This window comes from Pteropus vampyrus, unplaced genomic scaffold, assembly GCF_000151845.1.
Source record: "Pteropus vampyrus isolate Shadow unplaced genomic scaffold, Pvam_2.0 Scaffold3, whole genome shotgun sequence".
NCBI classification, from domain to species: Eukaryota; Metazoa; Chordata; class Mammalia; order Chiroptera; family Pteropodidae; genus Pteropus; species Pteropus vampyrus.
The window spans coordinates 16,806,611-16,824,388 of NW_011888784.1; the positions used below are offsets into that span (position 1 = coordinate 16,806,611).

The 17,778-nt window shown below is 35.7% G+C and overlaps 1 protein-coding gene across 1 annotated transcript in view; it reads left to right on the forward strand.

Moving 5' to 3' along the window:
• KLHL14 (kelch like family member 14) overlaps positions 1 to 17,778 on the forward strand; it is a 119,325-nt gene that overhangs the window by 17,648 nt on the left and 83,899 nt on the right. The window contains exon 2 of the mRNA XM_023532092.1: positions 10,674 to 10,795. Within this exon, the coding sequence (XP_023387860.1) occupies positions 10,674 to 10,795 (122 nt within the window). The remainder of the gene's footprint in view (positions 1 to 10,673; positions 10,796 to 17,778) is intronic.

The following is a 17,778-nucleotide window of genomic DNA, read 5'->3' on the forward strand; positions in this document are numbered from 1 at the left end:
AATCTCTAAGACGTGCCTTCCTCTTAGCTATATTTTATAAAAAGCTCAACAAGTGACTCTAAAGAGCAAATAGCATTGGGAAACCCTAGAATAGACTGAGATTAAGCATTTTTTCAGTAAGCAGATTTATAAAATATTAAGTAAATAATATCATAGCATGTGGATATGGCACATATCACGAAGGTCCTATATTGAACGAATAACTGAAATTTGGTTCCCTCTATCATGGGTAGTTCCCATTCTATGAGACAACACTGATCCCGAAGAACAATGAGAAAACCAGAGATATCCAAGGAAAATTATAGATGTGGGACTGTGACAACAGCAAGACTAATTATTTGGTCATGCTCACGTAGGAATAAAAGACAGAGGGATTTGGGGCAGGGCAGAGTAAAGGTAGCAGGTTAGATTGGAGGTTAGTCAATAACTCAATTACTCAATATATTACCCTCTGACTCTTTCACCTTATAGTTCAGAAATGTGTCTTTTCCTCATTTCCTTTTGCCTTCTGATGGCGCCGCCACCACACTCACTGACTGGACCATTTTTAAGGTCCAGTCAGTGAGTGTGGTGGCGGCGCCATCAGAAGGATGATAAAAAAAAGATGATAAAGAATCTAGAATGACATGTTCCTGGTCGGTGAGATTACCAGTGACTCTGACTCCTTTCACCCATTCATGTTTTTATTCATCATTTCTTCATTCATACAGGAAGCATTTATTGAGCACCTACTATATTGCTTTTAAGTATAGTCAGAACATTTCTCGGTAAATACGCATTGTCTTTATAATATGATCAAACAAATCTTAAAGTTATTTTTATTTTAGAAAAACTAAATAATGTATATGACTGACCGTTCTGTAGTCACAACACAGCCAGACTCAAGGTGGGAGGAAAACAAGAAGCTGAGGCATTTTCAGCCACACCTGAGAATCTCAGTAGGGTTGGGTGGAAAGCCTTAGAGGTATTTCTTCTGTGAAATGGAGGAAATGAAATCCCTCCGAAGGCACTAGAAAAGGTGCCTAAGCCCTTTTCCCTCTATTCTTTCATCTGTTAAATGGGGATAATGATACTTTGTGTTTACCTACCTCAGAGAGGCATTATCAGGTCTATTTAAAGGCTCTTCTCATGAAAGCTGCTGTGTAATTACCAAGAGTAGCTATGATAAAGAAACCTAAATACAACAGCAAATCATCTGGAACAAATTCTCGAGGGGGTTTACTTCTCTGGAAAAACTGAAGAACCTTTTAGCAGCTCTCCTCGGAGGACTTTTAGGTACCATTCTAGCTAGCTGGAAGTTTAGGGAAAGCTAGCTGCTTTTCAAAGTCTCCTCTTTGCTGATCGCTTGAGATCTTTCTCCCGCTTACTTTCCCCCCACGGCCTAAACAGTTTCCGTCTGAAGTTCCTCTTTCAAGAGTTTTCAGAAACTTGATTTTAACTCAGAACTCTTTTATCTACGAAAGGAATCTCAAGCAAGTCATTTACCTATGAAAGAGAAATAGAGAGAGAGAGGCAGAGAAAGAAGGGAGGTTATAATTTGGGGAAAATATGCATTGTATAGATGATAGGAAATGAGAACTTCTTTAATAACTTTGAAAAAGAAGATTGAAGTAATAGATCGTTAATGTCAGGCTCTGCAGAAATTCGTTGGACAAACTATTTAGGGTATATGAGATGGGAGCAGGAGCACAGAAGGCAAGGACACCACTGCTAGGACAGCTCAAGAGAGAGCCAAGCCAGCCAAATCAGGCTAATGGCGGTGTGGTTAGAATAAAGAGATAGACTGAAGAAAGAAACATCATATAGCTCTAGAATCTTGGCAACACATTGAACATAGCAAGAAAATGGAAGAAAAGTCAAGATTACCATGAAATTTGATAATGAATATCCTAAGTTTTGGTGACTTCCTTAAGAGAGAGAGAAGGCAGCCAAGACAATGAGTAGGTTGAATTTATGAATGAGATCTGGATCAATATCATTATAGAAAGCCAGTGGTTTTATATTTTCATGAAAGTTGTTTATGTAGTAAATATTCTGGCTATTTATAAACCTATGTGCAACTTATGGTATCTGAAAGGCTTCTCAGCGATAACAGAAAATGCCAAATTTCAAAGATTGATTTTCAAGAGTGACTTACAAAGTTAATAATTATGCATAATAATAATTGTTATCATTTGTCAATTGATTATTATGGCAACGACATAAATATTTTCTATATGCAACCCAGATGTCAGCTAGTGGCTTCCTAGATCTGATAAAGACCTGACAAAATTATTACAAAACCCTGCAATCCTATGTCCTATGAAAATCTAAAACTAATGCTGATGTGCAGATCTCTGGGGGTTTGCATCTTCCTGGCTCTTCCTACCTCCCAGATCACTACCACACATGGCTGCTATACCACCAGATGTGAAATTGTCCATTTACTTGCTGCTCATTTAAAATACTAAGCCATCACAGGTTTAGTAAAGTCCACTGAAATTGGAAAGTCATGGGAAAGAGTCATTACTTCTAACAATCTTCTCTATCCTCCCCCTACTGGATTATGTTGGGAGCATCACATTTTATTTCCCTTCGTTATGCAGAGACATTCATCTTTCAAGGCATCGGCTGCACAAAGTGCCTTTTATTCGTCGAAGAAGGTAGTTTTGTTTACATGTAGCAACCATTTCTTTTCCCATCATGCTTAGGAGAGTTCGTTTAACCCTCAAAACATTCCCACTTTACAGATGAGGCAACTGAGGCTTAAAGAGGTTCAATACCAGCCCAAGGAAATAAACATGAAGTGGTAGAAAGAGAATTTAAGTCCATTGGCTGACTGGCTCTTAAAATTAACTCAGCCTTTGAAAGATAGGATAAATACTTATCTATACCAGTTTACCTTGTCACTTCAAAACAGCTTAGTTTTTTCATGAAAACTTTGTATTTCAAAATAAAGTCATACTCTCCTAAACACTGCATAGGGGGATTTACAGAGTAAAAATCCAAGCAATTTAGTATCATTTCAGAGAGACAGAGTTAGGATAATTAAAATAGCTAAACAATGGAAATTCAACTTTATTATTTTTAAGTAATAAAACTCAGATGGGGACATAGGCCACTCACTTGCCAAACCTGCAAATTACGCAAAAGAATAATAGGTAATACTGATGTCAGTGGCAAGAGGAGTAGGAAGAGAAGGAGGAGGATAGTTAGCATTTATTTAGCACTGTTATAAACGCTTTACATATCTTATTTCTTTTAATCCTGAAAAAAAAAAGCTATGCCTTAGGTCTATTGTTACCTCTATTTTACAAATAAGGTTAAAGAGAGCAAAGAGGCTACCCCAAGGTCACTAATCTCAGAAAAGCTGAAGGCAGCTGTCTCACCCTAGTTGTGAGTCTTTCACCCTTAGCAACCAGGCTGTCCTGCTTCAAGAGTCATGATGTTTTTAATAGATGTCTCTACTACGATGAAAGTAAGTGCCATTAAAAATAGTCATGCATTTTATCTTTAAAATATTTAACTAGAGGAAATATAGGATAAGGAAATCTGGCTTGAAAATACTTGGTTTAGAAAAAAAAAAAATCTATATTTGTAGTCAGTTGGAAGCCTAACAGGAACCCAGCCAGCACTGCACTGGCACTGCTGCTGGAAGACTATTGTGATTTTAGAAAGCCTTAAAAAATGGTATATTTCCTATCACATATAGCATTTGTTATATTGTGTGCAATTCTGACCTTCACATTTTTAAAAGGGAAATTGAAAGTCTAAAAATACTCAAAAGAGGTGAACAAGATGGTAAGAAGATGGTAAGGGAAATGGAAACTTGTTCATAAAGAAGTGAAGAATTTCAACATAGGAAAGACAAGACATATGGCAACTGTCTTCCAATATTTGAAGTGCTGCCATGACACGGAGACAGGAACTTGCCTTTTTACTCTGGAAGTCTTAGGTAGATTTTCAACTCAAAATAAGGAGGAAAAATATATCTAACATAACTGTTCAACAGCTTTCTATAACAGAGTGGATTTAAAAAACTAAGGTTCGTTTCATTATAAACTTCCAACTTGACAAGAATACTTTTTTAAAAAATTGTTAAAAGGACTTCTACATTATGTAGAGAACCAGATCAAATCAGTGGCTTCAAGTCTGGCTATGTTAGAATCAACTGGAAGACTCTGAAATTATTGATTTTTAAGACCTCATCCCATTGACTCATAATCTCTGAAAGTTGGGACCTGAGAATTTATACCAAGAATCTAAATTTTGTAATCCCCTCAGGTGATTTTGGTGATTTACCAGACTTGGGAATCACTAAACTAGATTATTCCAAAATTCTCTTCTCGTTCTCTAATTTAACAATTCTTAGAACATGCAGAATATTTTCTTTAATGAATAAATGAGAATTATTTATAATTTGTAAAATGAATATGCATTGGTAGCACTAAAGTGCCAGCAGACCACCCGATTTCTTTTTTTAATAGTTAAAATATTTTTAACTTTTTTACTGAGGTAAGATTGACATACAGAAAAGCTGAACATATTAAAATTATGCCCTTTGATGAGTTTGAATATAAGTACACACCCATGAAACTGTCACCATCTATAATCCCAAATTTTTTACTACCTCTAGAAGTTTCCTCCCTTCTTTTTTTATAAGAACATTTAACATAGAATCTATTCTCTAAACAAATTTTTAAGTATAAAATATAGTATTATTACTATGCGTACTATACTGTATAGTAGATCTCTAGGATTGCTCATGTTACATAAATGAAACTATTTACCCTTTGATCAGCACCTCCTTATTCCCCTTTCTCTCAGCCTCTGGCAACTGCCAATCTCCTCGGTGCTTCTATGAGTTCAACTATTTTAGATTCTTACATAAGTGGAATTCTTAGTATTTGTTCTGTGCCTGGTTTATTTCACTTAGCATAATGTCTTCTAAGTTCATTCATGTTGTAGCAAATGGCAAGATTTCCTGCATTATTAAAGCTGGTTAATATCCCATTGTATTTTTATACCATACGTTCTCTATCCATTCTTGTCGATGGACATTTAGATTGTTTCCATGTCTTTACTAATGTAAATAATGCTGCAGTGAACATAGGAGTGCAAATATTTCTTCAAGATCTTGATTTCAATTATTTTCGATATATACCCAGAGGGATTCCTGGATCACATTTTTGTATTTACTTTTTAACTTTTTGAGGAACCTCCATACTCTTTTTCCATAGTGGCTGTTCCAATTTACATTCCAACGTACTTTACAAATGATGGCATAAATTTGTCAGAAACAATTAGTCATCAGAGAAGTGCAAATTAAAACCACAATTCAAGACTACTACACACTCATCAAAATGGCTATACCGAAAAATGACAGATACACACATGCATACATGTATGCATGCATAAATACATAGATATTCACTTCTGTAAAAATACAGAGAGGTCCTTACTTTCATTCACAGCTGATGAATATGTAAGTTGGTCCATTCACTTTGGAGAACTATTTGGCAATATCTACTAAAGCTGAAAATATGCATAATTTATGTTTCAACAATTCCATTCTTAGATATGTATACAATATAAGTACACACATGTGTTCTCCACAATACCTATGAATGAGTATATCAGAGCAGTGCTATTTATAATATGCAAAAACTGAAAAAAACATAAATGTCCAACATCACCAGAATGCATAAATATATAGTATTCAAAACATTGAATACCGTTCATCAGAGACATTGAAAAAACTATAACTACAGAAAACAACATAGATATCATAAATATAATTTGAGCAAAAGATGCTGAAAGTAAAAGAGTACACCTGGCATATTTTACTTATATAAAATTTAAAATCATTATAAACTTTTAAATCAGGCATTACTGATTTATGGTTTTAAAAAATGATAGTAGTCACCTTTTTTTTTGTATAGGAGAAAAAGGGAGCGCAAAGTGATTGGCAAGAGTACAAAGAGGATTTTTGTGGGTGCTGTTAATGCTCTGTTTTTTTTTTTCCAATTACAGTTCACTTGATTTCTTAAATAGGTTAAAACTTTTCTTTCAAACTAGTTAATGAAAACTTTTTCTTAATGTGTCATGGAAAGAAAAACTTCATCTGGCCTGTTTCCCAATTATTAAATTTCCAAATCACTGAAATAAAAATAAATGAGACTTTACCATCTTAGAAAACCAGTATGATGAAAAATTTGTTTACACCGGGAGGTTTTATGTCATCCTTCAATCATTCATCCCCGGAACCAAAGTCCGTATGCTCACGAGCACACCCTCATACATACGCTCATACACGCACAAATGTGATACATGGTAAATGTTGGGCAATTACTGAGATGGAACAAAGGAAACCTTGAAATTCTATCTGCTTTTTCCCCTTATATTTTTCTATGCAAAAATCTAGGAACTCAAATTAAAAGCATACAAATAATATTATTAATCATGACATACTCAGCTCTTTGTTTAAATTTCTCTAATTCTTTTCCTTTTAAATACATTACTTTGGTCAAGGTGGTGCTTAGATGAGAAATAAAAAGAAATATTTAAAAAAATATTAAAAGATTTGAAGAGAATATTAATTTTGGCTAAATGGTTTTCTATGTGAAGATCTTCTAAAAGTATACCGTGTTGCCATACGAAGGAACTCTAATTATTGCAGCAGGACTACGTTTGTAGATTTTACCTAATCTAAAATTAAACCTGTAAGGCTCTGCTGAAATTATTTAGAAAAGAATAATTGAAACCCACTTTAGTAAATTAATTCAAATTCTCCTAATTTTACTTTTCTAGTTCACAAGGTATCTTTTTTTCATGATGTTTTTGAATTGAAGTTCACATACATCAAACAAATAGCATGATAATTAGAGTTTTCAATATCCAATACACATCATTATTATCTGTCATTATTGTCATTGTCACTATTGTAATTGCACATTGTAAAAAGAATGGAAGATTTCTACAGGAATTTTTCACATATATTACTTTCTAGGAGTAATTGAATAGTTGACATTGCATTTATATCAAAGTAAAATATGTGATGGTTTTTCTCATTTGTTTTGTTCTTAAGAAATACGAAATGTAGAGTAATCTCTATTAGACTCCTTTATATGGATCCAGATAGGTTCATAGTTTTATGTATTTTCCACATGTATTTTTTCTTATAACAAGGCTCAGAAGATAGCCAATGTAATTAAAGAGATAATTTTCTAAGAACATAGAATTATGAGATAACAACTGGGTAGTGAGGTCCTCTAAATTAGCTTGTGTTTATATACACGAACAGAACAAGAATCTCAGTGAAAAATATTACTTTTCTTTTTTTTAACTATTTTTATAAGTTTTGGCATGTTAAAATAAAGCCCACATTATATTTTTCAATACCTAAAGACTGATTAATAATAATTTACCTTAGAGTTTACATAGAACTTTCGCTTCATTGTTTTATGTAATTCTCATGACAGTCCTTTGAAGATGCAGGTCAGATAGTAATAGATATTAATATTAATAGTTTACTTAAAGATAAGAAAACAAGTCTCTAAGAAGCCAAGTAACTTACACAAAGTCACTCTGATGAAGAGCAAAATTAACACTAGAATCTGGATCATCTGGGTCTAAATCAGAAGTTATAGTAAAATATAAAAAAAGAAAATTGACTTTAAAGAAAGATTATGGTTCTGGTAGAGTTAGAAGGCTTGTGTCTGAACACTGTTACTGCCACTTTGTCTATGGGAACTTCTTCAGCTCTTTGTAGAATGGAGTTATCGTACCCACCATGTAGACCTGTTTTGAGAGTCTGCAGAGAACATGGTGAGAAAAACATTCAAATGTGTTTTGTTATTTTATGTGTTCTTTCTTCTGTATGAGGCTACTTTTCCCACAGTTTATCTTATTTTTGGTTTCTATGTGATTCACTTTCACAAGGTAGAGTTTTAAACTTTATGTAGAGTTAAATAATATTAATACTGTGTTGGAAAATAGAATAACAATGTAGAATCAAAATACTCTGAGTAAAATGCATAACAAGTTGAATGAATGATGCTATAAAAAATGCAAAAGATTTAGAACGTGTCATCATTCACTAAGGAGGCCATAGCAGACTCAAAGCACTGCTCCTTCACAGACGACACACAGCCAACGAGGGTGAGTGGAATTTTTTATATTTACTTCCATGTAAAAAAATTCTTCATCACAATCCCTGAGAAGGCCTGGACAGTTTAGAGATTTATCTTAGTTTATGTGGAGTCTTTCATTGCTCCTATGCTAGCTAGTCCTTTGAATCATGTCATTGTTGGCAGGGGCGAAAGCTGTTACCATTTGCCAACTGTTTGGTGGCTTAAATATTCATAGTCTCAGTCTAGTTTTTAGAAGACAGATGGCAATGACTGGCTCTTTGGGCAGAGAAGGCGAAGACTCTAGATTCTCTCCTCATCTGCAGAGATGGTCCATCTAAGTTGATCTTGAAAATCACCAGTGGGATATGCCCAGGGAAGCTTGACTTATCAATTAATAAAATGACCTTACAAACATATTTGAGTCATACATTTATCTCTTTTTGTCACTCATGAAACATATTTTAAAAGAAGTGCATTTATTAAATATTAAAAACGGATTTAATTATATTGCTGTGGTCACACCACCGCTTCAATGAGTTCTTTCCTCTGTGTCTAAACAGTAGATATTGGCCTGTCTGCCCCACCTGCTGACTGGCAGCACATAAATGTGTCATGTCACAACAGCCACAGAATCATGACTTCCAGTTGAACAGATCTGTCTATACATGGTAAAACTGACAACCTAAGAAGAATATTTGCTCTCATCCTGAGTTTTCTTATACTCACAGAGTAGTTGATTATTTGGGCTAATACAGTAAATAAAAATAGTCTTATATTAGTTCTATAACGAGGCATTTAGGAAGTTATACGGTGCATCAATTATGCATGTATCATTTCAAAATAAAGGAGAGTTCCTTACTGCACTGTTGCCTTAACTCCTCTTAACAAACCAATCATTAAAATCATTCAAATCCTCAAAATATAGAATTCTTTACTATTGTCTTGTTTTTGTCTCCTAACTATTGGTCTATAAAGCATATGGATACAGATTCAAAGTACTTGAAATTCAAAGAAGTTGTTTATTTGTTTGTTTGTTTCTGGCAAAATTAATATTGCAAGCTGATACCAAATTAGGCATTTTTCTTTAAGTGTGGCTCCCCCTGCTCATCAGTCTCTAATTGGAGTTTCTTCGGAAGGTATTTTTCCTACTGAGGCATACACAATGGCACCAGAGTTTCATTAAAAGAATTCTCTCGTTCCCTTCCTTCACATGGAAAGACCATTAACTGTATTAAGTTAACTCTCCGAATGTTAGGTTCTTAACCAACAAACAGTGCTTCTCCACAAGGGCATACTTCGCCAAGCGTCCTTGAATCTGAACGACGGCCTGAATATGTAATAATAGATTCAGAGCCATACTGTGGGTTGAGATCATATTTAAGAGGAACCTTTTTGTATTTATTGACTTTTTCCTTCAATCGTGGTTGTTCCGTTTCTTTCACCACCACCTTTAGCCTTTCAGGTAAATGAAAAGTTCAATTATATGTAAAGCAACCGTTAAATCAGCAGGCCCCTTGTGAGAGTCTGGGCCTCCCCTCCCTGCTCCAGTCTCAAGTGTGCTCAATCCGTTATTGTTTCTGAGGACGTACATCCATCAGGTCGAGTGTGCTGGCCAGGGTGCATCTTATAGCTTTTACTGCATATGAGATGTTGCAGGCCTGTTCTCGGGAACTGCCAGGCAGACTGGGAATCACAGTCACGGTTTATAGCAGCGAATTGCCAGCTCTGGATGGGTGGGTAGTCACTCCTTTCAGTGGTTGCCCCCTGGGGGAGAAGGTAGAAAAACAGAGGGAGGGAATTAGAGTGACTTTGCACAGTTGAGCAGGTTCATGCCGCTGGATCAGTGGTAAGCATTGGCAGGGCTCCACTCTGGGGAGGCTCAAAACAACCTCACAGTCTCATTTTTACCAATTGGTGCTGCTGTGCCGCCGGTGGTGCCCGGGGATAGGGCGGCGAGTGGTGGGGGTGAGGGGGAGCTGGAAAGGGGATGAAGGCAGAAGTCTCAGCTAAATTAAACAAAACATCTTCTTCATACTGGCTATCCCACTCCAGTTAGCCCTGTGCTACTAATTGTACCAAACTGGTATTTGAAGTTCCCTGGGTGATTAAAGAGTTGGCTCACAAACTCTCTGCATAACCTTAATTTTTTCAAGGTTCTTTGAGTGGAGAATGGCTTATAATAATGATTTTGACTAATACGATTTTTGACATGCAACTTTAATGCTTAACCTTAGTACAACTCCAGAGCATTTCATGTGTACTCAGCTGTAAAGAGTGATGATTTAAAGGGATAATATAAGAAAAAGGTCGTTCTAGAATGAACCTCTAACAAATTGCATAAAGGGAGCTTATTATTCCATGAGCGTGGGGATATGCCGCTCTTCTGATCATTTTTCTGCTTGGTTCAAAAAAATTGTTGAGACATGAATGGGAGAAGAAACAGGAAAAAATGAAATAGAAATCTGCAAGCAAGGAACATTCTTTTGATGGTTATGATTTCGTTGCCCTAAAAAGGCTCCACAATAATGTGGTTATTCATCTCCTCTTTTGTTTTGGGTGAAGAATTCGCTCTAACAAGAAAATGCTGTTATTGGTTGGAGGATTGCCTCCTGGGCCGGACCGCCTTCCTAGCAATTTGGTTCAGTACTACGACGATGAAAAGAAGACATGGAAAATACTCACAAGTGAGTGCCCTTCTTTATTTATTTACCCACCTATTTATTTCAGGTTAGCGCTGTCTTGAGAAATTCGAAAACATGGCTGATCAAATTAGACATTTTATTGATTTGTTACCCTTTGGAGGTCTGTTTATGGAGCACAGGGGCGTTAGAGTGAAAGACTAACTTAACATTGCAAAGGTGGGCAGTTTGATAGTCGAATAGGTCTAAATTAAAACTGGCCTAAAATTACTACACAAGTTTATGTTTCTGTGTGTGCAAAGACAGAGGGGGAGGACCGACTGAGATCTCCCAAAAGAAATTCTTCAGTTATTTTTTGTTCATCAAAAAGTAAAAGGTTGGCTAACAGCACTAGTAAATTTTCTCACATCAAAATGGTTGTTTAGTTCATTGTCTTGGTAACTAACATTCCTTCTGCTTTTTAGACATTTTCACTCATTAATCTTTAGTCTGTGGAACTGGGTCTTGAAAGAAACACCCACTTCTTTGCTCCACAGTTTTGATGCACAGATATAATCGTGGCCTATCCCCGGCTGCATTAAATTGTGCTTGCAGACCTCCACCCCAAATCCTCCTGCTCCCCTCCTTAAAGGGTAATTGTATTTTACAGCAAACCTCTTGCCTTGGGCACTGAGATTTGGAACTTATTGTTATATTGGTTATGATTCCGAGTCTGACTCAGCCATGGTATCAAAAATCATCGTTTCTCGAGTGCAGCAGGCTGTGTGCACCAGTCCCCTTGTGTGCACAGTGGCTGCACTGGTCAATAAAACTAAATTTTAACTGTCAAAATTGCCTACAGCTGTATAGATAAAATAATAAATGAGCAATTTTGATCCATAAATCAAAGCCATACATTTAAAACCGACAAAAGCGAAAGTTAGATTTTCTCATTGCTTGTGTCTGTTAAGCGGTTCTATGTCTTATTGGATTAAAAAACAGATCATTTCCTTTCCTTTTACTGAAAGCCCTTTAACATAATAGAAACAGGACAACAATTTGCCCATAAGAGCAGAAGAGGAGCAAAGACATGTGAGGTGGTGCTTGAAATAACACATTTTGGAGCTGGCTTACCCCAGCGAAACCTGCAGTAGCATTGTCCAGGAGCTGAAACGAGAAAGCTCCCTGGACACCTATACACTGTGGTTGTAGTAAAGAAGTGGTGGAATAGTAGCAGCAAGATTAAAAAGAAGAAAGGAAGAAAAATAAGGTAAAGATGCCTTCTCAGGATTTTCATTCTCTTTCTGACAAAAATAGTGGCTTAAACATCTGAAATCATGACCAAGCTATACTTTAAAGATTCATCAGAAACTACAGCTAACGTAAAACTAAAGAATTAATTTTCTGACACTTGATCAGTATAAAAAGCCTACTACATACAATGAGATATGGATACTAGGAGGAAGAGAGAAGAGAGAGGAAGGGCAGAAGATTCTCAAAGAGAGATGACAGAGAAATAGAGGTTAAAGAACAGGGAAATAGTAGACCTAAGCAATAAATGATACGCAATTACAAATCCATCTGTTTTCCCAAGTATGTCAGGCCAGGTCAAATGTGCTACTTGTTTGAACTCCTCCATCAAGGCAAAATTATTAAATTAGTGAAAATAATACCTACGAAAAGTCTTACGTTTATTTTAAATCATGTTCTGAGATGGAGCGATCATCTAGTTTATTAAAGTGTCCTAAACTGGGACACTTTAGAGCATAAAATGGCAATCTATTCATTATGCTGGGACAGCAGCTAGAGACTGGAACATATGGTCCACCTACTCAAATTTTTCTCATTGCCTGATATAATCCTTTACCTAGAGGGATGTAGTAAGAAAGCATGAACTTGAGGCAGTGGACCTGGGTTCAAACCCTTGTCTACAAACTTGAGCAAGTCATATAAATGTCCTAATTCTTGGGTACTTCAATTAGTTATCATCTTTTGAGTACTATTAAAATAAAATGTGTTTATACATCATCTAGTATATCATGTGAACTCAATAAATTGCAGGTGCCGTTGCTATTATTGTAACACCACCACCAACGTTAGCATAAGAACTGCACAGACTTTTATAGTTTAGAGGCATCGGTCAACTCAAGCTTTCCATACAGAGGGTAGACAAATTATACTGCAACAGACACAACACTTTGACCCACCGCTTGAGAGTGGGGAGCCTATTTTCCAGTTTTCAAAGGTTGGATGTAATGACCTACAGACGAAGAAGTAAAGATAAATGAGTATCTGTTGACTTCATTCACCACATTTGAAACTGAAAGAAATAAAGACATTGATGTATAGAGAAGTTCTCATAATGTGAACATATTCAAAGATCTTGAACTTTTTTCCTATATTCAGGCATACTAATAACTTTGAAATAAATGTCTTCTTATACTCTTCCTTTCACTGAGACTTGTACTTTTAAACATAGAGTTTAGTACCTTCTGGGCTATGACTACATGGCCCCAAATGAAGGAAGGCATATTTTTCAGGTTTGTTGGAAAAGTATAGACAGTTTATCTGGATATTTCTGCTAGTTCATATTTTTTAATTAAGGCATCTTATTTGGCAGAGTTGACTAAATAAATCAGCTAACTGAATGGTTTCCACACTATTTGGGCCATCTAATAATAAATGAAGAAATGTTTCTCATTGGAATAAGAAAGTATCCAAATTCTCCCAAAATCCCATGAAACATTAGGGATAGCAGAATTTCCCACTGCCATTCTTTAGATCCAGAAGAACTGCTGAACTAATTGGCAGGGAGGTGAGGATGACAACTAATGCCAGGAGACAAATCCTGCTTTGGGGTCTGCCTATTTATTGAATGACTGCCTCCATATAAGCTAACAAATGAGCTAATGAGCAAAAATCCAAAACCTGAGGGTAGCTGGAGCCTCTGAATCTTAGAATCCTTTGCCCACTTGACTTGAGGAAACATTTCTCAGCCTGTCTTATACAAATGCTTCTTTTAATAACAGGCAAGAGCCCAGATACCTGCTTATGGAAGCCTCTCTACTCACACTCATTATAGAATTAAAAAGAAGACCAATCTTAATTTTTCTTGCATATTATCTTGTTATGTTATTTGTATTCTAGAAACACTATAAAAATAATAATAATAAACACTTTAATAATAAATTGAATGGAGTGGAGGTGAATGGAGGTGAAAAAGTGGGTCTATGTAACATAAAGAAAATTCAACAGTCAGCCAAACAGTGGTTCGATCTACTCAAACGACAATGGGAACAATTATTCTCATGGAAAAGACTGTTTTGGTAACATACTGGCACAGACTGCATTTTTATCCTCCTTTTTGAAAAAATTATTTAATATAACATTATAAAATTAATGTTAAGAGTCATGAAAGAGCTCCCCTGTCTCTTTCAGAAAAAGTATTGACAAATAACATGTAAAAATGACTATAAAGTCCTTTTGTAAATGTGAAGTGTTAAGTAATAACAATAAAATTGGCATTGTTTTTCTTGTGGCTATTAATAATAAAAGGGAAGTTGAAATGCACTTTCATTCATTTTTATTTTACAGTACTGCTTTTCTTGCATTTCTCACTCCTGCACGCAGTCTCCCGTTTCATTCTTAACTTATTAGAAAGCAGTACAGGAGACATGAATACTAAAATGGCCAATGCAAAACATGTGCCTCCTGCATATTGCAGGCCCTAAATCCTTGGTGCAAAGATCAAACAAAACAATTTTCGTGGTTATCATGTACTTTTTATAATGTGTTTCTTACATATCACAGTTTTTATGAAGTCCACATGTGAAAACAGTTTTTATTTCTCTCCAAGAGACACACTGAGGAGCTGTCGTTTCTATTCATGTCCCCATTGACCAAGTTCTTTACTGGCAGGGAAAGGGGTTTCCCAAGACCTGACTTCCTTTGTCCTCCATTTCAGATAAGAGATTCTACTTATTAGGTGCTTCTTATTGCTTTCTGTGAGCGGTGATAGAAAAAAGGATTTCAACATATAGATTTATCCTTCCATGTGCCAGTGATGACTTCTCACTAATAATGCTAGAATGAAAATTAGAAGGACTAAATTAGAAAGGCTTATTTCTTCTTTTGGCCACTCTAAGTTCCCTTTGTTAGAGGTAGGGGGAACTGCTTTTTTTCTCTTTCTTTCAGTTGATTTACAACTCTGTCCTCTACTTGGTAGTGCTAGGATTTGTATTTTTCAGTCATAGAAAATGAAGGAAACTGTTGTGCAGAGGTGTCCTGGCTTGTCTCCTCTGGTCCATGGAAAGTGTTTAACATGATCCCATCCATGCAGTAAGAGTCCTGGGGCTGGGCGTTACTGATTTCTTTTAGGAGACACAAAGATCAAAAGATCGTGTATTCTTTATACTTTTTTAAAAATATACTTTCCATAAATGTGGAAGGAATAGTACTGAGAAAACAAATGTTATAGAAGATATTGAACTTCAGTTCCAAAAGGTAAATGTAGGTTTGATTATATTCAATATCTGAGCAATGGAAAATGGTTTAATCGCTGATTATTCAAGGAATACTAATCCTGCACACCAACATATTCAATTGGAATTCTTTCCTTGGTCCTTCTGTTTCTCGATTTCAGTTCATTTCTCTTCTTTGGAAATGTCTTGGGGGGAAGTCAGGTTAAGCAAAAGCTAATAATCATTTCTTATGATTATGTGTTTAGAAGAAAATAAAGAAGTTCATTTGAGGGTTTTATACCCATGAGTTTCCTTTATTCATATTATCTTTATTACCAAGAACCAAAACTCATAAATTATTTTATTTTATTTGGTTTCTAGACAAGTAGGTAGAGCCCATAAATAGTGCATTTCTCATTTAGAAAAACCTCAGAAAATGATGAGGTCCTCCCAAAATGACTCTGAAAATGCCTAGGAAGAATTTAGACTTACTTAGAGACCTCATTCCTTCACGTAGCAAGCAACAATTGAATGCCCACTCTGAGCCTGATGGTAGAATGTGAATAAAATCATCTCTTCTCTAGAGAATCTAAAGAGACAATTACAATACAGTGTGCTAAGGGATATACATAGGGGAAGCTCAGCGTACTATAGGAGTACAGAAAGGGGCCCCTGATCTAAACATGGTAGGTCAAGGAGGCATTCCTAGAATTGACCTTCTGTAAAACTGAAAAAATGGGTAGGAATTATCAAGGCGAAGAGGTGGACAAAAAAGTATTTTAATAGCAGAGTCTGGTACTGAAATGCCAAAAGGCAAGAGAGAGTTGATGCCTTCTGGAAACTGAAGTGAACTGATGTATCCACAGGAGAGTCTGAGATTGGGGAAGTACGTGGTGGGGCTAGAGAGTTAACCAAGAACCATACTGCATGGGACTGTTTCAAGGAATTGTTAAGATAGGTTCAAGAATTAAGAATTTGAGAGTAGAGATTGCCCCTCTAATTTTTGTTTTCAATGTTACTGAAAACACAGTGATCTAAAGATTTTTTTTATAAAAACATGATAGCTGCTCTGTCTTAGCTTGGAACTTTTTATTTTAGTTCATGGAGTAATTGTTTCCATGACTTTGGACAAAAAAAGAATGAGAGAGAATTGTGTTTGGATGTTTTAAATATGTTAGCATCTAATTTACCTTCAATGAGCTCAATTCTAATTTGAGATACATGGCTGCACATTGCTATATATCTTGAATTATTCGCTACTGTGTATTCATGCACCGGTGCATTAGTGGATTTTTCATAGATTTTTTTTAAAAAAATATGTGTGGTGGTTACCCCAAATACTGTATTTCAGCTAAGTTGGAGTCTAAAAAAACCACTTGACTTTATTCCTGGTTTTTACCTTCCTTGAATATAGCAATTGCTTTTTCTCCATAGAAAAGCATGTGTACAGATAATTTTGATGCCTTCTTTACACACAAACTGTGGTATTTGCTACTGCGTCTGGCATGAAAGAAGTATGAGTCATATGAGCTGCTTGAATTTGCTCCATGTCATTCTTAGGCAAATTGCAGATTAAGTCTGGCAAACCATTAAATGTAAGTACTAAAAGATTAAATGATCCCCTTGCCCAGCCCCCTCATTTTACTCATTCATTTTAGTCATTCAACAAACATAATTGATATCTTCTAGGTAGCAAGTATTGTTCTAAATATAGAGGATAAAATGCTGAGTCAAAGCAAATACCATCATACCTTCACTAAGCTTAGAGTTTAGTAGGTGAACCAGCATTAATAAATAATCCCAGATAGCAATACAAAATGTGATAGTACTCTGAAGGAAAGGTATCAAATATATAATATCTTGTAATAGAGAGAACTAGTCATGGAGAATATCACCAATGAAGTGGTATTTGAGCTGAGAACTTAAGGTTGAGAAGGAGTTAGCCAGGTGTCAGTTTTGAGAGAAGATTGGTTCACCTTAGTTAATAGCAAATTCTAAGTCTTTGCAGAAAAAAGGTGCCTGGCTGAACTTACAGGGAGGAAGAGAAATATATGACAGGCAGCTGAAGACTTTAGCAGAAACCAGACCATGTAGGCACTTTTATGGCAGGTTCATAATTTTGGCTTTTACTTGAAGTGACTGAACGAAAGGTTGTGTCATATGCAGAGTCACATGATGATTTAGTGGCAGAATGAGGAATAGAGCAGTCGTCACTGTATTTCCATCAAACAGTGCTGCCTCACACGCCACACCAATCTGTCTCACCAACAAGTGCTATTAGTTGATGAGAGTTCAAGCAGATGAATGAGATTTAATCTGTACTGACCTATTTCACCCATGAAAATATAAATGGATCCAATATACTTGGCCAAGTACCATATTCATAGAATGGAACTAGAATAGATTAATTGAAAGAATATTCTGCCCCTAGAGGTCAAGAATATAATCTTGGTTTATGGACTAAACTGAGAATTATGATGTGTAAATTTTGCATTTAAGATTATCGACAAGCTATAATGCAATGCAAAGTTTTTGACATTTTAATTCTGTCTTTGAAGCAATGTCAAAATGAAACAACACACACACACA